Source organism: Alligator mississippiensis, chromosome 6 (genome assembly GCF_030867095.1).
Source record: "Alligator mississippiensis isolate rAllMis1 chromosome 6, rAllMis1, whole genome shotgun sequence".
Taxonomy (NCBI): Eukaryota; Metazoa; Chordata; order Crocodylia; family Alligatoridae; genus Alligator; species Alligator mississippiensis.
In genome coordinates, this window is record NC_081829.1 from 1,039,206 (window position 1) to 1,063,547 (window position 24,342).

Consider the following 24,342-nt stretch of genomic DNA (forward strand, 5'->3'; position numbering starts at 1 on the left):
AGCATCAGAGGTGCATAACGTGAGCCTGAGCTGGCTTCATCAGATGTGATGAAAGGATGTGCACAGCCCAGTACAGTTTTTTTTCTCTACCTCAGGCCAGCAATGAATTGTCTCTAGGCTGCACTGGAACGCCTGTTTTAACTACAGGGCTGTCCTCAAAACGTGACGTGGGCAAATAGTAACCAGCAGTCGTGTTAACGCCAACCGTCAGTACAGAAACGGCACCATGAGCCAGGCCGTGCGGTCAGTCCAGACAAGAATCGCGTGGCTTGAGTTTGGGCTGCAGGTGGCACCCTCCGATAACTGTTTAAGCCTCGGGACGGGACTGTTTCGGTTTCACTTGGCTTTGCTGAACGCTACGGGCTCCTGCCCGTGGGTGGAAGCTGTAGCTGGGTTAGAGCTGAGCTGCGGTTCTAGCCTGTTAGTGTGGGGGACACATCTGAGCCTGAAGTTGGCCGTAAGCGCCTGGTTCCACCGTTTCTCCGCGTGAGTCAAGCATGTCCAGTGGGAACACCCAGCCTCCTTGTATTCTTGTGCACTGGCGTCCCGAGGGCAGTGCTGAAAGCAGGCCTGGAGCCTCTGCTGCAGGCTGGAGCCCAGGATGGTTCCTCCTTGCCCCCGGGGCACCCGGCTCGGGACCGATCTGGCGCTCCGACTCCGCTCCAATAATTGCTTGCTCGGCTCCACGCAGCGTCTGTCCCTGACTTACTGAACCCCAGCGAGGCCTGTGGAGGGGCGTCCTGGGAGGGGGGCAGTTTGAGCCCCTTGGCCTGGGGGAGTCATCAGCTGGGCTCCAACAGGATGGGGCACGGCTCTGAGGCTTCTCCCAGGGTCTGGCTCTGGGCTGGTGCTTGCAGGGCCCAGGTCGTCGCGTGGAGTGGAGCGGGCTGCTTCTCCCAGCTGTCTGGGCTTGGGAGGAGGGCATATTTTTCCTCTCCCACAGCTATTGGGGCGGATTCCTCTGCAGCGCTGGATGTCGGGCGTTGACTGGACTCGGACCTGGCTAGAGAGGTTTTACCCTCCGCTCCGGCTCAGCCCAGTCGCACTGGAGGAGCTGGAAGGAGCGTCGCCTCCGGGTCAGACGGGCAGAGGCTGGAGGGGCTCGTGCCTTCCTCTGCAGCAGTGCTCAGCCTCTGCCTGGGCCCCCACCGGTGCATGAACACCTCCTCCCTGGCCTCGCCATGGCTGGACCCCGGCAGGGCCCTCGTCCCCCAGCTGTACCTGGGGCAGGGCTGGCACCGCACTGCATCGCGGCTGTCATTCCAGGCACGCGCGCTGTCTCGGGAAGTGGCGCGTATAATGAGCAGCCGAGAGCTGTGCAGCCCCCCTTCCTTCTCCCTCCCCCCGCGCCAGGCTCCACTTTAGCATCGCTAGTGCAGACAGCTTTAACGAGCCCGCACTCCCGCAGCGTTGGGGTGGCTGGAAGGGGGCAGCTGGGAGCAGCAGCCGGGGTGGGCATGACCCCGCTCTGCCTGCAGCTCCCAGGCCAGGACCGGGCTCCCAGCCGGGCTCCGGAGCAGAGGGGAGCTGCTGTGCCGGGGAGAGCTAGACCTGTGTCTGCGTCTGCGTCTGGCTGCTGGGGCGCGAGGCAGGTGGCTGGGGCCGAGGCCATTTATCCTTGTCCAGCGTCACTCGCATGGAAGGGCCGGGGGAGGCTCTGCTGCTAATTGCAGCCAGCGCTGCAGGCGGCACCTGTCAGCACGGCTGCTGGGCACGGGCCGGGCAGCTGGGCTTGGAGGCGCCGTGCTCTTCATGCCTGTCTGTCTGTCAGGCGGCTGCAGGCCTCGGGCTTTTCACTGACAGTCTCCGGAGGGTGGGAGCTGCTCTCCGGGAGGTCTCGTGCCTGCTGGTATCAGGTGCTCGCTGCTTCGAAGTCCCGTCTTTGCACCAGGCCTGGAGCCCATCTCCCTGCAGGGCAGGGGGCAGTCGGAGCCACCGCGAGAAGCCAGGACCCGCAGCTGGGCCCGTCACCTTGCCGCAGAAGCCAAGGTGCTCGTCGTGGAGAGCAGGGATGTTTGCGGGACACCAGGCTCTCGCCAGGCCCAGCAACCAGAGTGCCTCAGCCCCGTTGTGCTCTCCTGTTCCCCAAAACACCCCCTTTGCCCTTCCCTGCTCCCTGGGGAGGCAGCTTCCTCTGTGCTCGGTCCCCACACAGCAAAGCTTAGCAGCGAAGCGGCCGCAGGTCCTGCAGCTGCTCCGAAGGCAGCAAAATGGCTTGTGAGCGGAGACAAAATCTAGCCAGCAAACAGCAGCTCTCGAGAGCCGCCCCGCTGCGTTCCCCAGGAGGGAGCGTACAACATCCAGTGCTAGCCCGGACCGGCGAGACAGCTGTGCCCCTCCGCTGACCGCTCGAAGAGGCTGCCCCTTCCCGGAGAGCAGCACTTCGCCCTTAGCGTCCTGTCCAGGCTGCCCGGGGCGAGGCTCCTGCTCTCCAGCTGTTTCCACATTACTCAGCCGGCCACGCGCACGTTATCCGAAGAGCAATTGCACTTGGCCCTTTGCTTTTGGGCCACAGGCCAGGAGCTGCAAATTGCCGGCTATCCGCTCAGCCTCCAGAATAAACACGCTCGCCGGCGTATCTGCGAGCCGTTCATCCACCATGGAGCTCATTTCATACCTCATCCATCCTGTGAATGAGCTGTGACGCAGCTCCCTATTTCTGCAGGTTATCAGTGCAACAGTGCAGCCCGCCGCAGAGTCATTTCTATTAAAAGTAATGGAGTGAGATCAGCCACAATATCATTTTCAATTATTTGTGCCTGCTTCAAACCCCCTTCCTCAGCGCGCTGCCACGAGCGGGGTGGCACCGTGCTCCCCCATTGCCAAGCACCCAAAACCTGCCCTTGAGGCAACGCACCGGCTTGCGAGGGCTGTGCTGCACGGAGGCGCTGCAGGGGCTGGGGCCAGCGCTCCCCAAGCAGGCCCCCGCTGGAGACGCCTCTGGCTGGGCACCCCAAAGACGAGGCTCCCCGTGTGCATGGGAGACCCCGTCCCACCTGCAGAGGCCTCACGTGGCCCAAGGCGCTCGGCACAGCGGGTCTGTCAGGAATTGGCAGCCAGTGCACGCATCCGTGGATGGAGGGAGGGGTGGGCAGCTTGGCCCCCAGATCATGCTCCCACGAAAGGCCAGTGCCCGCTGCAAGGGGCAAGGCAGCAGCTCCGTGCCATCTGCCAGGCCGCGGTGCCCAGCGTGCCAAGGAGCGACCGCGGCCTGAAGCGGGGCCGGCTGGCGCCTGAGCCTTGCTGGCCATGCAGACGACAGGCCTGGCTGCTGTCCCCGCCATCCCAACCGGCTCCGCGTGCTCCTGGCTCAAGGAGACCATCTCCCGCCCGCCCACCGCTGACCCGGGCACGGCCATCTGCTTGCACGTCTTCATCCTGCTCCTCGCGCCCCTGCAGAAGCCAGGCCAGGCCTCTCGGTGCGCACGGGGTCTCCCGGCCGGTGCAGCCCCGACACCGCCGCGTGCAGAGCCTTGTCCGAGCTCCTTCCCACCACGCCGCCAGGACACATCTCGCGCCCGCCGCCTGCGGCCTGTTCGCCTCTGCCCAGGGGCTGGGCAGCCCCACGTCCCCATCTGGTACCCGGAGGGGGAAGCTCCTGGAGAGCCCCCCAAAACGCTCCATCTCTGTGTCTGACTGAGCCCATCTACATCCACAGCCCCACGCCAAAGCCTCCCGAGCTCCCACTCGAAGCTGGCGTTCGCCCACCCTCCGGTTGCAGAGCCCTCCTCGCCGTGCCCGCCAGCCCCGCCAGAGAGGGAGATGCTAGCACCCTTCCCCTCCGCTCCCGTCCTCCTTAATGACGCGGGCAATGCCGGGTGCTGGCGAGAGCTCGCCCAGCGCTCTCAGCAGCTGCAATTTGCTCCGGCTTGGGAACGGCAGGTCGTTCTCTCTGGGGGAGACGGCCCCTGAGGGGCCTTCGGTAGAGCCGTGCCGCTTTCCAGCCCTGATTTCGCACTGGCTGCGTTGGGTCGGGATTGCTGAAAAACAAATTGCCGTTGGAAACGCTCGCGCCGCACACGCCGACTGTTAAATTGTTCATTGCGCTCTCTCCCCGTTAATTATCCTGTTTTAAAGGAGACAGTAACAGTGGGATGCACTAAAGCCTCATTTAGCTCTTCATTCATGGTTAAAATACCTTGCACAATTTACTCTCCCACTTAAAGGATGGTTTATAAAGCGCCGGGCTCTGCCTGGCAGCTGCAATGGAGGGTTCGAGTGCCAGGATCCTCTTTCCCAGTCTCTCCGCTCCTGGCATTTCCCTGGTTTCGATGATTCAAGTGAAGACGAAGCCACGGCCCCAGGGAGACCATGGGCAGCAGCCAGCACGCCTGCAAGCCCCACAGGCCTGGCGGGGAGGATGGAGTCGGGGCTGGTCCTGTTGGCGAGGGGGTCGGCCTGGACGTGACCCCTGAGGTCTGTGACTCTGGGAGGATGCCGGCGCCCCAGGGTAAAAGCAGATGATCCCCTTGGCACGCGGTGTGCGTGGACAGAGCCGGGTCTTTCCCTTCCTGTCCGCCTTGGAGCGAGTCATTACAAACATCCACCCTTGGAAGCTGCTGGCAAAGTCATTTGCTCCCAACGGCCGGCCGTCGTGTGGCAGAGGGGACATTGCCGCTCGCGGGTCAGCTGCAAGAAGAGAGCTGGGTTCACGATGCCGTGTCGCTCTCTGACGCTGCCTGATGCGACAGCTGGTGCCTCCACGTCCCCGAGACAAGGCAGCTGCTTTCTGCCGTGACACTCGGAGCCGATATCTGAAAACGAACGGGAGGCCGGAGGTCCGCCCCAGCCTCGCTAGCAGCACCGTGAATGCATCTTGGCGCTGTCTTGCAAACAGGTGCCCACAGACCCTTTGCCGGGGACTGCAGCCAACGTGGCAAGCTGAACGCCTCGCTGAGCCGTGGCCCCGGGCAAGACGGGCCGGCCGGCCACCGGTGAGATGGGTCTCTTCCTCTCATCTCGTGGGGCAGAGGCATCCAAAGCCGTCAGCGAGGAGGGCTGCGGACGTGGCTCGGGTGCCGGAGACGCTGGGGAGCAGCGCGAGGTGCTTCAGATGACTGAAAGGGCCGTCTCTTATCTGCCTCGCGCTAGTTCATCTCCCAGCAGGGCGCCTGCTAAATCAGAGTTATTGAGATGTTGTTATTCACGGAGCGTGCTCGGGGAGCCCGCACCATCCATCTCACCGGGGAAAATCACTGCGGCGATTGTGAACCAGCTGCAAACGACAGCAATGGCAAGAAGGGGTTTTGCCCCCGCTCCGGGCAGCCACTTCCCAGCGGGGGGGCATGGCAGGAAAGGGACCCCAGGACGGTGCTGGCCAGCTGGACCCGGGTCTGGTCCCTTGTCCCCGTAATGGTTTCGATCCAGCGCACGTGCTTTCCACAGCACGAGGCTTCAGCCTGCAGCACGGGGGTCGGGCTGCTTCCACGCTCTTCGTTGGCGTGAACGTGCTCGCCATTTCCATGGGAAGGCCCCGAACCCAGCTGGGCACCGGACCGTGCCTCGAGACCCCCTAGGCTCCGGTGGGAGATGGGTCTGGTCCTGGCTGCATTCGTGGAGGGGCAAGCGCATGGCAGCCCTAAATGAGCACCACAGCTGGCCACGTGGAGCCCTGCATTGCACACCTGTGCACGTGGAGCACACGCACACCGCCAGTGCAGGCTCTTTAAGCTTGCCCGGGGTTAGGAGCCGAGCAACATGCACCTGGGAAAAGTGTCTCAGAGGAGCCAGGCCACGGCCACGCCAGCCCTCCGGAGAGCCGGCTCTGGCCACAGCCACCCCCTCCCTTTCCTGGGGCGAGAGGCTGCAGCCCAGGAGAGCAAGCCTTCGCGTCCAGGCCGCACGGCGTCTGCTGCCACGGGGAGCGGGAGGGCAGCGGTCGTCGCCGGCTCTGTGCACACGCATGACCACAAAGCTGGCGTGACGGTCACTGCTCCAGGGCCCACTGCGGGGACCACGCAGCGCGTGTCCCCCGTGCCAGCTGCTGTCCTGGTTTGCACCTGCCCTGCGAGGGCTGCGTCGCCCGGCCACGATGCAGCAGTGCGAGGCGGTGCAGATGCCCGCGGCCCTTCTCCTCGGGAGCCGTGCACTACAGCCACTTTCCATACCACACACCCCAGGAAGGCTGTATTTACAGCCACCGGTGGCTATTTATTCAGAGCGGCGCCTGCCAGGGTCCCCAGCGCACCTAAATCTCTCGGCAGGCGTTTTCATGGCTCTATTAATCTCGCCCTCCTCTGGAGGTGTAATGGAGTCCACTTAAAAATATTTAACAGTATAAAACCCCTGAGACGGGACGTCGATCCCTCGGCAACTGTGAAATACGGGACTGGGGCCTCTCCGTCCCACCCAGCTCGTGCTGCATCTCGCCGGCGCTGGGCACGGGGAAGAACGTGGCCTTGTGGGCGGCGAGGGGCCGTCTCAGTGGCAGCTCCCGCGGGGTCAGGGCTGAGCGCGCCGGACCGGCCGGGGCACCGTCCAAGCTGTGCTCCGGCCCTCGAGGGGCACACGGGAAGTGCCCAAGGACCCCGTGTCTCCAGTAGGCATGGCCTGCACACAGAAAGGGCCCCTGCAGAGAGCTGGAGCAAGTGTCATCCAGCCGGAGCCAGCGCCCACGTCGGGGCTGGCCCCGCGCCTCGGGGCTAAAGGGACGGAGGAGGCAGGGGTCACCATGCTGCCCAGCCCCGCGTGGCAGCTCCTTCCTTGCCCCTTGCTGCAAGGCTCGGCGGCGCCTCGCGCAGCTCCTTTGCCCGGCAAAGGTCGTCGTGGCCCCGCGGCTGCTGGACCGAGGCCGGCTCATAAATCAGGGGCGCGTGCCAACGGTGCTTTAATTATGCACGTCCTATAAATGAGCCACCGCTTTGAAGAACTCGGGACTGAGAGGATGTGGTAATAAGTCTTGCTTTATTAAACCCCATCCATAACGAGCCGTGCCTGTGTCCCCAGCCCCCGCGGCAGCGCTGGCGTCCTGCTGTGCCCACCCGGGGCCAGGCCCGCTCCTGGCAGCTGGGACGGGTCCAGGCCGCACCGATCGCTGCCCCCCACCCACCGCAGCCGCCTGCCGGCACGCACGGGGCAAGGGGCACGAGCCCGCCAGGCCGCGCGGGACTCGGCCCAGCCGCCCGCCTGCGGCTGCCTGCGGCGGTGGCGATAACGGCCTGCCTTTGTCTGCCGCTGCAAGCACCTGTCACCCGAGAGCGATCACGAGGGCACGCGCATCCCTAATTGTGCCGTTAAATAGCTCTGGAGCCACCGAGGCCTCTTGAGCTGTTGGCAGGTGGTTTCACTGGCAGCGGTCGGGAGTCAGCCACGAGGTGCCTGGGGCTGCCCGGAGCCCGGACGTGCCTCACGCCCCAGACACATCATGCATACACACACACAAGCGCATGCATGTAGGCACATGCAAACACGCATGCATGCAGACACGCACGTGTGCACATATATACATACACACATGCATACATTCACACACAAACTTGCAGACACACATGCATCCACACAAACACACACGCATGCAGCCACATACGCACGTGCACATGTGCATGCACACATACAAACATGCCTACGTGCCACATATGCCTATGTGCACGCACAAGCATGCATGGATGCAGACACACACATGTGCGTACGCACCCCCCCCCCCAACACTTGCAGAGCAGAGCAGGGGCATGATGGCACGGCCAACGCAGCACCTCGGGGCTGGTCCCGTGGCAGGGGCTGCCCCTCTGCAGAGCCAGGCACAGCTCGGCAGCCCACGGATGGATGGGGAGGGGTGTCCCAGGCCAGGCCGTGGCAGGTTTGGTGGCGTGGGGGACTAGCTTTGCTCAGAGGTTGCACACGGGGTTTGTCTGGGCTGGTTTGCACGGGGTGGATCCTGCCTCAGGCAGAGCTTGGACTAGATGCGCGCTCCCTTCCAGCCCTGCTTCACCGGGATGCCCTGAACTCGGCTGGAGAGGGCAGCAGGTCCCAGCTGGTGCATCTGGAGCGATGGGGCGGGGGGCGCTGGGACATTTGCCGAGCTCCAGGGCGCGCAGCGCCGGCTTCATTACTATGCAGATGCCGAGAGATTAATACGGAGAGGAAAGAGGCCTTTGTTGCCGTGACACTCGAATTGACAAATGGCTGATTACGGTGATCGATGGCGCCGGCACCTCCTGATAATTAGCCGTGGTTCCTATTTAAATGCTGCCTTCCCTCCAGGCCCTGGCGCTCATTAACATGCCTCACGCGTCCTCTCCTCCTCCCCTGGCCGTCCCCTGCGGACCAGACCCCTGCCCAGCCTGGCCTGGGAGCGGTGGGCAGCGGGGAGCATCCCTGCTTGGCGGCAGGGGACTGGGCAGTCCAGGCCATCCCCTGCCCACGGGGGCACCGGTCCTGCTGGCGCCACGAGCCCAGCTCGGGACAACACAGCGTCATGCCAGGCCTGCTACTGCACGGCCGTGTGGCCTTGGGCGAGTCCCACGCTGCTGCTGCCTGCCGGGCATGACGTCCATCGCAGCCCGGCCTGCTCCTGGGTGCTCCAACCTGGTCCGCGCCCTTTGCGGGCTCGTTGCTCTAGTCTGGCTCCCGCGGCCGGCGGCTCTCCCGGCCCGGCTCTGCGGATGCTGGAAGGTCGAGGCCCTTTCCCAGCCGCCCAGGCGCGCCCGCTCGCAGCAGACCGTGCCACGCACGGCCGCGTTCCCGAGGCGGATGAGCAGACTCCAGCGAAGGACGGTGCCGAAGCCAAGTGCAGCCTGTAGCTCAGTTTCCCCCTCGATAAAATGGGGGCGCTGGTCCCTTCTCCCCCAGTCCTGCGGGGTGCGGGGAGGGCCGAGTCTGCCCGCTGGCAACCTCCAGCCTTTCACAAGGCAGCTGTATCTGGGCAGCCCCGAATGAAGACCAGCCGCAGGACAGCAGAGAGCGCAAGGCGAGGACAGCCCCAGGGAGCGCGGGGAACAGCGGATCGGAGGCCTCGAGCCAGGCTGGGACACGGCCATGGGCACAGCGGGGGACCCCTGGGCCATGCTGGTCCGAGCGCGAGCCCCCGGCCCGCCCTGCCGGCTGCGGGACAGCCCGGGGGCTCCCGCCTCCCTGCAAGAGGGGCTGAGCAGGATGCACCCCTTCTCGCTGCAGGCCCTACATCACCTTCCCCGCCCCAGAACCGGACCAGAGCCAGGGGAAGGACGCAGGGGCCCAGGGCGATGCCAGCGCCGCTCGCCTTTCAGCCCGACTTTCCCCGGCTGGCGCGCAGGCAGCTGCTAATGATTTCGCACTTATCTCCGCGAGCCACCGCCAGCAGCCGGAGGAGACACGTTTCCCTGGGGCAGAGCCACGATTATTAATGGCTCCTTTTCCAGCAGCACGGAGGGGCGGGGAGGGCTGCAGCTCACCCAGGGATGGAGGGGCTCCCCCTCCCCGCCCCAGCCACGGTGCATGCAGGCCAGGCCCTGCAGGGTGGGGGGCTGCACCTGGACCCCCCCAGCCACGCACAGCCCCCCCAGGCAGCGCCCTGCCTCTCCCAGCTGCAACCCCCTGCAAGGGGTTCAGTGCCTGGAGCCCCGGGGTCCTCATGGGTCAGCAGGGGGGAGAGGGAAGGGGCCGGCTCCGCTCAGCTGGACGGGACAGGACGGGACGGGGGAGCATGGCACCGACCTCACCCCTGCCGCTGGCACCTAGCAGCCCTCACCGCTGCCAGGACGTGCAAAAGGCACCTCTTCCCCCGTCCTGTGGCAGCGACCAGGAGAAGAGGGGGAGAAACGGGGCCGGAGGAAGAGCTGCACCGAATCATCCCAAGCATCGCTGCCTCTGCGCCAAGCTCGTAGTTAACATGCTGGCCATACACCGCTTTCATTGACTCAATTAAACAATTAATTACATGCCATCAGCACAGTAACTCGACAGAGACTAACTCTACCCGGCAGCTGCCCCCAGCCCAGCTCCTGCCACGCGCAGGGAGCAGCGTACGTAGCACGCTGACAATTTGCACCTGTCTTGACAGAGGGAAACGGCCTTGCCACTGGCTCCAAGGTTGCACGCTCCGCAGATGAGTGCAACGGGCTCCCGGAGCCCCTGGACAGGCCGGCAGAGGCATCTCTCCGTGCAGTGCCACACGCCGCGGGCACCGCGGAGACACGGGAACGACGTGAAACCCTGCCACGGGCTGAGGCCTGCCGTAGCCACCACTTCTGCAGGACCTGGAGGCTCTCGAGTCAGCCTGTGCTGCTTCATAAATCATGAATGCGTTATTTCGCACATCGCCAGAGTTTCACCGACTAATTGACAGATAATTGCTACCCTTGCTAATTGGCGCTTTGTGCTGGCACACCTGAAATAAACCCACAGACGAGTCACGGCACGGCCGGCATTTGGGTTTCTCTTTATTGCAACTTGCACACACGGCTCCGTCAACACAAAGTTAACAAAGAGAAAGAAAAGGCCGGTAGAGCTCGATTCTTAGCCTCGTCAGCAGCACGGCTGGGATGAGTCCCAAACACCGGTCATTCCCCGGACACATCCAAACAGACGTTAGACAGCGAAACGTACACAGTGTCCCTTGTCATCGTACAGTACATTTGTTCAAAACTTATAAAAATATATAGTACCTTTTCAAGTCTGTATTTACACTATATAACAGGGGGTTAATGGATATCAAAAAAGCAGAAAGAGCTGAACCAACCTGATTCTGGTTTTTCCTGGGGCGGACGAAGGAGCACACCACACGTTCACACGCCTGCTAGCTGTCCTGGCGAGTCAGCCGATGGAGACCGATCGGTACTGGGCATCTCTCTGAGGCTCAGCCCTCTCAAGCGTGGTCCAGGCTGCATCCTCTCTTCTCCTGGGCCCCGGCTCTGGTTCGTGGGATGGGACTTGGCCTGCTGGAAACCCCCCGGGCCTAGCAGCGGTTCCCCGGAGCTGGGAGATGCCAGAATGAAACTTGCACTTTGCCTGGCAGGTGAGTTTGCGCCGGCCCCGAGGGCCCGGGTAGGGCTGGGAGCTGCTCCAGGCAGCTCCGGCCGGCACAGGGGAGGCATCAGGAGAGAAGCCCGTGCAGGTGGATTCCTGCTCACGGAGCCAGGTGGATACTGCAAAGCCGGGGAACCGACTGTTGGAGCGCTGCCCTTCCACACCTGGAGATAGGCAGCCAGGGCTGGATGGGCAAGGACGATTTAAACCAACGCAGCACCGCCAAGTCCCGATGTACATGCTCCGCTGCAGGGGACCGGTGCCCAGGGAGCGGGGCCGCGGTGTTTGGCTGCTCCAGGGCTGGGCTGCAGCCTTGTCTCGAAAGGGAAATGAACCCAGGTGCTGGATGGCACTCGGGGGCAAATGAAGGGATGTCCCTGGCCCAAGAGCCTCCCTTGTTTGGATGGCCTGCTCCTACCTGCCTGTAGCCTCCAACCTGCTCACGTTCCTGTCCCGCTCCTTCATGCCCTGCCAACAGGATGCACAAGCATCTACAATCTAATCCTGCTGTAACTGCATTTATTAGTGCCAGCAAAGCCTGCAGATTACCAAGAAAAAAGGTTCTTCACTCTCCTCCAGCCACATCAGATAATGCTAATGCCCCTATGAAAAGCTGGCGCCTGTGCCGCAGCAAGACCATTAAACCCTTATCGCGGCCAGTGGGCTCGCGGGGTCTCTGGTGCTGAGAGGAGGACGCTGGTTTTCGCTGTGTCAAAGGTCACACGGGCAGGGAAGAAACCCATTTGGAAAGGCTCCCTTTGGTGGAGCAGCTGAAGAGCACTGCTGCAGTCTAATTTAATTAGAAGGCATTCAACGCTTCCCCAAGGATTAGTTGCTAATGGGATGTGAGTTAATATTAAACACATAACTGCAGCCTGGAGCTTGCTCCATTCATCTTGTCCTCTGCTGCCTTGATGAGGGAACCCAATTAGGGAGGACTGGAGGGATCAGGGCAGCGCTCCCCGATGGGCACTATGGAGGAAGACGAAGCTGCCCCGTTTCTGTAGTCGGGAAGAATGAGAAGGGCAGCGGCCTTCCCAAAGGACCACAGCCGAGCCCTGCGCAAGCACCAGCCGAGAAGGTAACCGAACCCCCAGGCTCACTCTGCGCTCAGCTGGAAACACAACCCGAGCAGAGGCTGCAGTTGCACGACGAACGGAGGAGAGGGCTGGGAAGATGAAGCTAGCGGGTGAAACACTTGGAGAAATGGTTGAAAACAACCCTGGTAATTGGCTCTGGCAGAAAGCGAGCTGTCTGCTGTCTGCAGCCTGGGGTGAAAAGGCCTGACATGGCCCAAAGGGGATGAGGGTCATATTCATGCCACATTAATTCTGCGCGTTGCAGAATTGTGCAGGAAGGCCCAGGCCTGACTCGTTTCCAGCCGGGGGCTGCGGCTGTGCCCTTGTTTGCTAGCGGAGACCCTCCAACAGCATCTTCCCCCTTGTAGGGACTACAGATGCGGGGAGGTGCGTCGCCTGTTTGCATTTTTGGCAATGAGCAAGTTGAGCTCTTTAGATGCCTGCTGCAGGCTTGTTCCCCAGGCCCGGGGCCACTCTCTCAGCTCTTCTCTGGGTTTTCAACGCCCCTTGTTCAAGCGTTGACCCCAGAACCAGATGCAACGGCCTAGCAAGCATCTGCCCAGGGAGCCTGGCACAGCCCTGAGCACAGGGATGCAGCAGAGAGGACAAAAAGCAGAGAAGCCAAGGACAGCTTCATCCCAGATGAAACGACCAGGAATCAAGTTGGTTCAGCTTCCTGCCGGCAGGACTCTAATAGCCTGCCTCTCTAGTACAGGGTAAACACAAGGAGCATACAAATTGCACTTGATCCTCAGGATCTGGCATTTCTAGCAAACGAAGGTTCAGTCGGTGATTTCAATGCTTGTCTGGGGGTGAACTCGCGGGGTGCAGACCCTCCGAGGGGGCCCGGAAAACAAAGGTTTCCTTTTAAAAATGAACCAGGTGACGCTGGGGAATGTTGTTGTCCCCTGACGGCATGGCCAGGGGGAGGAGGGAGCTCGCCAGCAGGTGAGCTGCAAGCGTGTCGGTCTAGCTTGCTCCATGCATCTGTAGCTCAAATGGCAGGTTCGATTCTCCATGAGGAGCGGAGAGCTGATTGTGAGCACGGCACATGGCTTGTGCTGTGCTGCCTCGAGTTCTCCTGGGTTTACTCAGCCCAGAAACTGGCAAGGGAAGGAGGATGATCTCTCATAACCAGCCTGCCCCTCTGAGCCGCTGGAGCGGGAAAGCATGCCTGCCCAGTCCCCCGGGAGTGTCAGCAGTGTCACAAGAAACTACGAGCAGGCCCGAGACCCAGTCGCGACCTGAGAGCACAATCTAAACCACTGTGACCCTAAGTGACACTAACTCCTGCAAACAGATCCAGGGGTGCTCGGCGCTGCTGGATCTGGTCTGAAACAGCTAAGCCAAAAGAGAGACCAGGGCAGTCACGTGTGGACCAAACCCCTTTGATCAAACCCTGCTACACACATGGCGCCTTCCTCCAAAATACCTGGCTCTGCAAAGGTCACCAGATCAACGAGACAAATCAAGACACCAGCACTGCCTCCTTGTTGCCTCGGCTCTGCCGGAGCAGAAGGGTCCAGGCAGGGGCTCCAGTCTGTGCCGTGCTCTCGGGCACGTCAGGAGCCAAGACCCCTCATTCAAGTTCGCTCTAGAGTCCTCTCTCCATGGTGGAGCCCACCAGGAACGCGGAGGCTTCCTGCCTGCGCTGGCAGCACCTGCTCCCGCATGCACTCCCTTTGCAAATCTTTGCCTTCCGTCATCAATAATTCACGTGTCTTACTTACAGCCGCTAATGAAAGGCCCGTGGAACTCTGCACACCCACTTGGATCAGTTAATTAACTCGCTTCCAGGAAACCTGGATGAGGAAGCAGATGCCATTGTGATGCGGGGTCTGCGCCAGCTCTCGCGCACAAAGGCTGCAGCATCGGAGCGACTATTTGCAGCTAAAATAGAAGTGCTGTGAGTGGCGTGGGTGGGCTCCCTGACAAGGCCTCCAAGAGCCCCATGGTTCATGGACACAATGCTGATGCCCAGGCCCCACCGCTGCCCCAGAATTAACAGTCTGGGCAACTATTCAAGTGGCATCACCATGGCAATGACCTCAGACTGTCAGAAACACAAATGCCGGCAGCACGGGTGCCCTCCACTGCCGAAGGCTCAGCACAGCCCAGCTTCCGGCACCACAGAGCCACGCTCCCACGCGCCTCCTCTCTCCAGCTCCCAGGAGCACTGACTGGTGATGGAGAGCCCAGGCCTCCTGCTGTGCTTTATTCTGCTACATCTACCAGGTGAGACCACTCAGCCCAGGCAGCCCTCGTGACAGGGTGGAAAGGGGTACTCGCCTGCAACCAGCACAGGCAGCCTGGCCCCACAGCAGCCCAGCTGGCTTTGCCGGCTATTCGTGGCTGGGGGAATCTACCCGTTCAGCTGGGGCTGACCTTGCAGCACTGCAGCACTGCCCAGGCTTGGGCCCCCCGTGCCCTGCACTGCTTGCTCCACTGTCTCCCCTGTGGGGCTGGATGCTGCGTTTATGGAGCTCAGAGCTGCACCACTGGAAGGGCTGAAGCTGGAGGGTGCAGGTGCCTTGTCACCCATCAGAGTCTGGGGAGTGGGAGTCATGCCCTGCGGGAGCCAGCACCGCTGCAAAGGGGTAGAGGTGGCACAAGCCCCCAGCACCCAGCAGCACTGAGGCTATCCCACCTGACTCGCTCACGTGCTGCCCCTAGTACTGTGGTGGGCTGGAAGAGGATGGGAAGGGAGGCAGGTCTCATGGGAGGGGAGACGAGGGAGCAAGGCAGCATCGGTGCTGGAGCGCAGCCACCAGCCACCAGGTCTAGCTTGGCTGGGCCCGTGCTGCCACGGCACTGCTCCCAGCACACCAGGCCTATCCGTGGCAGGGGCATCACCCTGTCCCCTGTGCTGAGCTCCCACGGGGCCCTGCAGAGATGCAGCCACCAAGCCAAGTAGACACAAAAGGAGCCCTGCCAGGACAGCCCCCCAGGGAGACCACTTCCATCAGGGCTTTTCTCTCCTCCCCGAAACTCGCCTGGTCGGAAGACCCTTAGGGACATACGTCACCCTTCCCTCCACGCGTTGGTCAAGGATGTGGCTGGGCCTGGGGTGCTGGAGAAGGCAGGGGTGCAGCAGGGCGGGGGGAGCAGGGCTCCTGGCTCCTTTGCACAGTGCACAGCTCCCATCACCTCCACAATGCCAGGCTGTTCGTGTGTGCCAAGCCCCACCATGTCCCAGGGCAGTGAAACATGCTGGTTTGTAGAAGAGCTGCCCTGGGGACTTAATCGGCTGAACCTCAGGACAGAAACACTGTCAACCCTCTATTCAGACCCAGTGCTCGGGGCCCGACCATGACACCCTGGCACAGCCAGAAACAGCCTCACACTAGCTCAACTCTCGTTCTACTCAGTGCAGTGGGGACAGGGAGAGGTGATCAAGCCTGGCACTGAGGCTGCTGCTGTGGGTATGCGAGACTGCCCCAGGGCCGGAAGTGCTAAGCCCCGGGTGCCCCATGCCTGCCTGGACGGACCAGGCCAGTGGCAGCCCTGCACCTCCTTGCATCCTGCTGGCGCGGCTGCTCTCGGTCCAGTCAGAGATTCGGTCCGGTTTGGGGGCCACATCCTCCTCCCCGGGGAGCTTGAGGCTGGTGCTCAGAGCACGTGCGTTCTGGCCAGCCTCACACCTGCACGCCGCGGCCATGCATCTGGATCACCTGGGCGCGCAGGGTCTGGATGCCACTCAGTAGAGTCTTCTGATGCTCCAGCGCTGTGATGCCCAGGCTCAGGACGTCTCTGCAAGACAAGCCCCAGGCCAGAGGTGAGTAGGGAGCCATGGAGGTAAAGCGATGGGCCACGGGCTCCCACTGCAGGTCCTACAGGCACAACTCTGTCCCCTATTTTCTTTCCAGGAGCCCCACACAGCAGCCAAGCCAAAGGAGGATGCAGCTTGGGGATGGAGAGCCCCAGTGACAAGACCAGAGGTCCCTCTGTGGGCTCTGCTGTCTGTCCCTTAGCTGCAAAAAGGATCAACAGTTAACAGCAGCTTGATCTGACACTAGGCGAGAGGCCGAGGGCAGCCGCAGACAACACCAACAGGCTTCGTGCTCCCCGCTTTGCAGCACAAACCTCTGCCACCCGGGGCAGAGAGGTGCATGGCAAAGCCCTGTGCATGCCTCTGGGTCTTGTTCAGCAATGCCCAAAGACAACCTCCAAGCCAGGCTCATGTACACTGCACCACAGTGCTTGGGTTTGTCCCTGGACCCTTTCCACTTACTGCACTGTCATTCTGGCCACCGATTCCAGGTAGCAGTAGCCGGCGGCAGCAAAGTTATCTTTGTAGCGGCCCATCTCTATGGCTTCCAGCCACTCGCCCACGGAGCTGAAAGACGGGAAAGCTGAGAAAGTGCGTTCGGTGAGGGGGATGGAGGTGCTGTGGGTCCTGCAGGCACAAACAGAGCACAGGCATTAGAGCAGAGCCAGGCTAGGGGCAGCTGGTGCCCATGGCAGTACGAAGCAGAGCAACATGAAGCTAAGGCATGCCCCTCAATGCAGTGTTGCTGCCAGGCTGGTGAGAGCCTCGTGGAAGCTGCTCAGGAGTCCAGCCATCCAGGCCCCCACTGTGGCAGCTGCCTAGACCAAGGGGCCTGGTGCCAACCTCAGCTCCAGCCATGCATGGCTCAGGCCTTCTGCCACCACTGAAACAGTCAGAAGAGACCTAGCAACAAATCACCATCCCTCTGCCGTTGGTGGTAGACGCAGCTGGGCAGCAGCAAGGGGATGCGGGACTGGGGAGAAGGGGAGCGGCGGGGTAGAACCACGACCAGCTGCACATGCCACGAAGCTGCTGGCCAAGAACTGCACACCCCGAGGCCCAGGGGAGGAGGGAGCTCACCTGGTGCAGGTGGAGGTGTTGCACTTGGGGGGCTCTGGGCTCTGCACCATCTTGCTGAGGATGCTGTGGACCTGCGAGAACCTGGGCCGCTGATTGCGGTCCTTCTGCCAGCAGTCCAGCATGAGCTGGTGCAGGGGCGGCTGGCAGTTCATTGGCGCTGGGAGCCGGAACCCGTCCTCGATGGCCTTTATCACCTGCAAGCACAGGGGAAGGGCAAGTCAGAGACAGGCACCCTGATCAGGAGCACACAGCACAAGGGCTGCACAGGCACCATTCAAGGTGCTGGCTTTGACCCATCAGGCCCTAAATGGGACTGCCTTCTCCCTTAGGTGCCATCAGCCAAGAGCAGCCTGCAAGCACCATCTATGTGCCAAGGCAAAGACACAAGGAAGGTCATTCTTGGTAGTTTCCCCTCAGCTCTGGGGCTCCCTTACCCTCGGGGCCTGCCCAGCCTGGACCTCTGGAAGTACTTTAACAGCTTCCCATTTGGGCAGGCATTTAGCAGGTGTGACTAAGCTGGGATATCGTTTGGGGAAAAGCGTGGGTTATGTATCCTATGTCCATCTGTTAGCAGCTTTTATAACTTATTTTGTCTCTTCCTCTCACAGCCACCCAGAGCCCGCATTAGGCAGGGGGGCACAGACACCAATAAACTGATAAAAGCAGCCCACAGAAAATTCCCCAGGGCTAAGTGTCGTCTGAACAGCTGCTGCTTTCAGAGCAATGGGCCTACATCATTCCCACAGCTATTACAGGTCAAAAGCATCCTCCCTACATGGCTGGGCGCTGGAGAGCCCCCAGGCTGCTCATGCAGCTCCATGCCAATGACACACATGCTCCAAAATCCACGCACGCAGCCTCTGCTGCATACGGCCACGCAGCGACAGGCCACATGCTCGCGGCCGGGGCTGGGAAGCGACTCACATCCTGGTTGGACATATCCCAGTACGGCCTCTCTCCGTAGGACATCACTTCCCACATGACGATGCCGAAGCTCCACACGTCGCTGGCTGAGCTGAAGTGCTGGTACTGGATGGCCTCGGGGGCCGACCACAGCACGAGGCTCTTCCCTCCCTGCCAAGGGAAAGGCAGGAGAAAAGGAGGTTCTCGCCTGCCATGGTCTCTGCCCGACACCTCCCCACGCGCAGCACAGGTCCCCGCACCATTAAAAATGGAATAAGGTACCAGGCGAGATGGCAGAGCCACATCTTGAAATATTCACTCTGCCGGAGGAGCTGATGGCACACCAGCCTCCATATTTAATGGAGATGCTGTTGCAGTGGTGAGAGCAGCCTGCCCTTCACTCCTGGCATGCGCTCCTGGAAGGAGCTGGCGCCTCGTGGCTGCGCTCAGAGGCTCCTCTCTGCTCTTCCCCCTCAGCCAGGGAGAAGGGGGCAGAGGGGCTGGAGGACCTCATGCCTTGCTCCTGGAGCTGCAGAGACCAATGTGGGGTCTCTGGGGCTGCTCCCAGGCTCTCCCACCACTCATTAGTGCTAATGAGCTTTCCATCCCTGGTGTGGGAAAAGGCCAAGGAACAATACAGGCTCAGAGCACAAGGACTACCTCTCTTCCCCTCCCTTTCCCACAGCTGCCCACCCTGGCAGGAGCTGGCACGACAGAGCTGCTGAGTGCCCCCCAGGTTTGGCTCCAGAGACTAGAAACTGCCCCCTCCGAGTCTCTTCCAAGCTGCCTCCCTGCCAGCATCTCCTGCAAGTCCCGCACAGAGGAGAGACAGGGTCTGGGGGCCGCGGGCACTGCAGTCTGCCGCCTCTGTACCCTGGTGCTGCCAGAGCTCTGACAGCCAGAAGCGTTCGTCTGCTCGAGGAAAGTGTTGACTCTTAAATATTAATGCTGTGAGTCACATGATGATCTCACGGCTTCAGTTCACTTCCACTGGCTGTGGGATGTCCAAACAAGCCCACTTAATTGCTTTCCAGTTAAAACAAATGTGCACTGGTTTCTTCCCTTCCCAGGGGAAGGTGCAGCGCCCACTCCATGCCCTGCTCTGCCACCCTGCCGCTTACCATGGTGGTGAAGATGGTCTCCATCTTATCCTCCTGTGGCTGCCGGAAGCCAGATATTTTGCAAACCAGGTTGGTGTTCACCAGCACCTTGTGGGCGGCCAGGCTCCGATGCACATAGCCCATCTCCGTCAGGTACTTCATGCCAGCGGCGATCCCGTGCAGCATGCCCATCAGCAGCGTGGCTGTGAACTGCCCCTCGTGCTTCTGCAAGACAGTAAGGAGGAGGCCCAGCATGGGTCAGCCTCGCTCTACGTGGCACCAGCAAAGCAAGCACTCCAGTGGGCAAGGGCCAGGGTGCACACACTCACCCGCAGGAAGGAATCCAGCACCCCGTTCCCCATGTACTCCAGCACCGTCATCATGGTGTTCCCTGGGCAGAGGCAGAAGAGGGGGTTACTTTGAGCAAACTCCCAAGCACCAGGCAGCCAATGACCCTCCTACTCACATCTCGCACCAGGGCACTTGCTGAGCCCAGTCTGCCCTTTGTGGGAGCCTCTATGGATGGTGGGGAGGTCGTCAGTGCAAGGAAGTGGAGCCTGAGCTGAGAAGGGGATGGGGCGTCCAGTTACTGTCCAGGGCTCTGTCCCTTAACGGCTCAAAGGCCTGGTAAACTTGTCACGACAACGTCTCTCTCTAAGGCACGGACATTGCTCCCATCCAACTACAGCTGAAGAAATACAGGTGGGAGCTGCTGGCTGAGCCATGGGCACAGGAGTGTGGGAGAGGAAGGGCCCTTCAGGGCTGTGACAGGCAGGGCGCTGCACGACCTCCCTAAATATCCGCTCGCCCACAACCAGAAGGAACATCCCAAACATTAGGCACCCTGTTACATGCCACAGGTGAAAGCAGGGGACCGGGCAAGCCAGGCTCAAAGGGAAAGCAAAAGGAGGGGAAGAAAATCAAACTATAATAGCTGCTAAAAGAAAGGAAAAGGAAGCGCCCTGGAGCCAAGGGGGGACAGAGCTGCTGTCCAGATTACAACCTACAGCAAGGCGGCTGGGTGTCTGCGTTCATAATGGGGCCGCATGGGAGGCAGACCCGGCCTCTGCACTTTTAACAGGGCCCTGCGCTGGGTTGACCAGGTGTCCAGATCCCAGTGGGACCCTATAGCAGGGTGACCTGGTGTCTGAATGATGACACCCCCCGAGGAAGGCTTGACCTGTTGTCTGCATCGTAACGGGGCCCTACAGCGGGCTGGGCTGGCGTCCGTGAGTCCAGGAAGACAAGGGCGCTGGTGCAGCCCACAGTCTGGGTTTGCAGAGCGCCCGTGGTAGCGGCGGCCGAGACAAGCTGGCCTGTCTCTCTCTCACAGGCTGAGAGACGCCTCCTCGGTGGGGGCTTTGCTGGAGCAGCCAAGGGGGTAAAGAGCCCACGTGCCACCTCCGCAGAGCTGGTGCAGTCGTGCTGAGAGGCTGGCGGGGCAGGTCTAATTGGATGCCGATAGCTCCTCGCTGTCCTTTCCCTGCCAGTCAGGGCTTTTCCCTGGTGCCCTACTTTCCCTCAGCCACGTTTCCGCGGTTCACAACCCCTGGTTTATCTGAATTCTTTTCTCTCCGCCGTTTCTTATACATCACTGTTTAATTTCTCACAGCAGCTTTCTCTTTGCCCTTCAACCAAGACAAGCTTTTAGCTCTTAGCTTTGTCCTCTCTCCTGATTGTGCAATTGTGGCTTTTCAGCCCTCTAACAAACTCTTCCAACACAACTCCCAATTTTCAGTCGCGCTTGTTCTGCCTATACTTTTCCATCCAGTCGATTTCACTCAATTTTCCTCGGCTTTGGGGAAATGGCCTTTCTGAAGCACTGCAGCTAGAGGCCTCGCTAAAGAGTTTTTCAAAAATCTGTGAGAAACTAAAGTAATCCTAGAATCAAAAGTGCCAGCCCATTGCTAGACAGAGACAGTAAAAATGAGACAGAAAAGGCAGAAATACTCAATAAATGCTTCTGTAGCAGAAGAAAGCCGCAGAACAATGTAGTCGTATCCCATGAAGATGACGCTGTACTTTCCAGTCCATTAGTAACTAGAAAGGATCTGGAGATACACATGTTTAAATAGGCAGCTTGTACTCCAGAGCCCTGAGGAGGTTTCTGGACCACCAGCTTTCATTTTTAATAGTTATTGGAGCTCCTGGGGAAGTTCCAGGAAGCTGGAAGAACGCTCCTGGGTGATGCCAGCGCTCCAAAAGGGAAGTGAGGGGATGCAGCGAATGATGGGGGGCTTGGGCTGTGTCGACCCCAAGCAGAGAAGTGACTATATGCAAGCCAGCTGGTATAGGAGCGAAGGGCAGGAACTGAACCACGGTCCCTCGGCTCAGGTTAATGGCAAGCAGGCCTGCTCTCGTCCCCCGTGAGTTAGCTGGACAGATGGACTGCTTAGACTTCTGTAAGGCATCCTGACTTGGTATCGCAGGACATGCAGAGCCAAACGCCAGTGAAGCACGTGTCTCAGGGGTGAAGAACTGGCTGGGCAAAAGGTGGTCATCCACAGCAAATCCTCATACGGGCAGGTTTCTAGAGGGGCTCTTCATGGACCAATGCAACACGCAGAATTATAGACAAGGAGGGCTGAAGGGAGCTCAGGAGTCACATCTAGTCCAACCCCTGCTCCACACAGGACCAGCCCCAACTACATCCCAGCCACAGTTTTATTGAGCTGAGTCTTAAAAACCTCCAAGGATGGAGACTGCACCACCTCTCTGGGGAGCCTGGTCCAGTGCTTCACCACTCTCCGAGCGAGAGTTTTCCCCAATATTCAAATATGACATGACACTTGACACTGCCCTCAATGATCTGGGAACAAATGTGGCCACGCTGCTGAGAATGTTTGCAGCTGGCAAGACTGGTCCAGCAAGGTGAAGCCAAAGCAGTGGTACAGCGCGACCTGGGGCTCATTCAAACAGAAGTGTTGTAATGCAGCCAAGTGCCAGGTTTGACGTGCAGGACTCAGAGCAAGGCACGCAGCTGCAGAGCCAGTGTTCTGGATAGCAAAGGTGGGGCGTGTCCTCACCTCTGTGCACAGACTGCAACACGGCACATGGTTCTGGGGTTCAAAAAGCTGCTTTGTAGGGCTGTGCTGGCAACCATAGGAACCAGAGCTACTGGGAGCATGGGGAAACCCTGAGACATATCTGCCATCAGGGCGAGGACTTTCTTCTACTTTGAAACAGCCTGTTGTCTGCCAAGCAGAGGAGGCAGGTTCCCGCAGGCGTGTGGTCTGTCTCTCTGAACCAGGCTCATTATCTGCTCAAGCGCTAGCACTGAGAGGGGCGAGTCTGCTCAGGGCACAGGGCCCTCCACTCCTCCATCACAAAAGGGCAGTGTGAGTGGGCAATCAGGGTTCCTGATGATATAATTACCCGTGATGGAGCTGTTCATGGAAATGGCACAATTTACACACACGCACATGCACGCACGCACACGGGGAGACAGGCAGCATCAGAGGCAGAGGACAAGCAGGCATGCGGATTGCATTTATAAGCAAGAACTGGGACTGGCAGACAGCGAGGCATGAATGATGGAGTGTCTGTTATGACAGTGCTTATGCACTTGACCATCAGGGGACTAATTTCAGCACGTCTGAGCTGCATGCAGAGGCTCAGCTCAGCATCCCAGGGCCTGATTCCCTGAGACCGCTGGTCCTGATCCTGATGTTTGATCTGCCTGCAGGGCAGCGATGAGTTTTGTGCGGAGGAATTGAGAGGGGCTCTGTCCACACTCTGTCTGACCAGAGGTGGAGGGCTAAAGCTGTGATGCCATGACGAGCACTGCTGAGGTGTGCCACGTTACATGCCCAGTGAAACACATGGGTTGACAGTGGCACAACCGTCTCTGGGCGTACACGGGTACTAGCCAGCAGCTTCCAGCACCGCACACAGAGCTCAGCTGCCCAGGGGCAGGGAGCAGCACACAGGCACCCCTCTATTGACAGACCCGGTCCATCAGCTTCTATGGAAATGCTCAATTAGCCACCAGACGCGCGCCAGACTTCCAGGAGCAATCGCATGGCCTCTCCAGTCGCCAGCCACTGCCCGAGCCTGTTGCCAGGCCAGCGCTGCTGCATTAAAGACCCAGACGGTGTGGCGGGTAATTAAGGGAACAATTGGCATCCTTCCTGCTCTTCCATGGGCCCATTGCTTTCAATTGCTTTTAAATCACACAGCGCACGAGGCAGCACTGCTGTTGCCGAGCTCAGCTCAGTGAGTGCACCACTTCATTTGATGGGGCCCTATTAGCACATAGCTGGCTTCATGTCGGCTGATCGGGGCAGCACCGTGGGGACACAGAGCGCCTGTCTGATTGCATCGCCCTGCTGCTATCCGGCTCTCAAAACCCTCAGCTCATCTCTCCACCCGGCCTGTGACACGGCCCCTTGGAACTGCCTTGGTACTGACGCCTGTGTCCCGACTGCCACATGTGGTTCTGCTTGGCATCAGCAGGAAACAGGTCAGGAAGGGACCGTGGTCATTTGCTCTAATTAAATAATTCCCTCTCAGGTTCCCATGTTCACAGCAGCTTGCACGTACCACAAACGTGCACTACTGCCTGTACCTTGTGCCTCTGGGGCCTGCTGTCCCTGTCGACAGAGCGGGAGCTGAGAGTCCTGCTCCCCCTCATTACCTGTGCTCATAAACCTCACAGGGAGCTCAGGCAGTCGGACAGTTCACAGAGCTCCCTGGTCCCTGCTGCGAGCCGCACGCACTCTCAGACCTCCGACATGAGTGAGAGAGGTGAGGACCCCTCTCTCCTAGCCCCCCACCAGAAGCTTCGATCTCAGCTGTGCCCTGGGATGTTTCAGTGATCAACTGCCCAAGCACTTTGAGAGGCCTCGTCTCACTGTGAACATGGCTGTAGCACCTGCTAGCAGGGTTCTTCAGGCTAAACTGAGGACGGGGACACAGCACCGTGGCAAACCCAGCATCTTGGGGGACTTCAGGGGGATTTAATCAGCAATCAGGGCTCCTGGGGGGCGGAGGGGAAGAGGCTCAGCCGCTACCGGCAAAACCATGCTTTGGTTGAGCTCATGCTAAGGCACTCAGCACCCGCACCTCCCAGCACCACAAGAGGCAGAGGAGCCTAACCGCCTTGGAGGTGCCGCGCACGTGCCCCCCCTGCACCATGGTGCACAGTGCTGCTACCTTGGGTGATGACGCCTTCCAGGCGGATGATGTTGGAGTGGTCGAACTGGCCCATGGTGCTGGCTTCTGCCAGGAAGGCGCGTTTCTGCTTGTCCGAGCAGCCTGCGCGGAGGGTCTGGATGGCCACCGGCAGCTCCCGCTTGCTGGGGAGCTTCAAGCAGCCCCGGCAGACTTCCCCGAACTCACCTGGGCAGCGGGGAGACAAGAGTTACCAAGCGCCTGCAGACACGTCCTGGTCCCTGCAATGGCACCTATGCACTGCACTCCCGAGGGCTGGGGCCGGATTGCTCCATTGTTAGTCATAGGCCAGGAGAAA

At 60.4% G+C, this 24,342-nt stretch overlaps 1 protein-coding gene across 2 annotated transcripts in view; it reads right to left on the reverse strand.

Moving 5' to 3' along the window:
* Positions 1 to 10,330: 10,330 nt before the first annotated feature.
* EPHA10 (EPH receptor A10) overlaps positions 10,331 to 24,342 on the reverse strand; it is a 58,038-nt gene continuing 44,026 nt past the window's right edge. For both annotated transcript variants that reach the window (XM_059729456.1, XM_059729457.1), the window contains 7 exons: positions 24,027 to 24,212; positions 19,202 to 19,263; positions 18,894 to 19,097; positions 17,794 to 17,943; positions 16,870 to 17,063; positions 16,252 to 16,416; positions 10,331 to 15,770 (listed from right to left, as the gene is read on the reverse strand). In XM_059729456.1, coding sequence (XP_059585439.1) covers positions 15,656 to 15,770; positions 16,252 to 16,416; positions 16,870 to 17,063; positions 17,794 to 17,943; positions 18,894 to 19,097; positions 19,202 to 19,263; positions 24,027 to 24,212 — 1,076 coding nt within the window. In that variant the 3' untranslated portion in view covers positions 10,331 to 15,655. The remainder of the gene's footprint in view (positions 15,771 to 16,251; positions 16,417 to 16,869; positions 17,064 to 17,793; positions 17,944 to 18,893; positions 19,098 to 19,201; positions 19,264 to 24,026; positions 24,213 to 24,342) is intronic.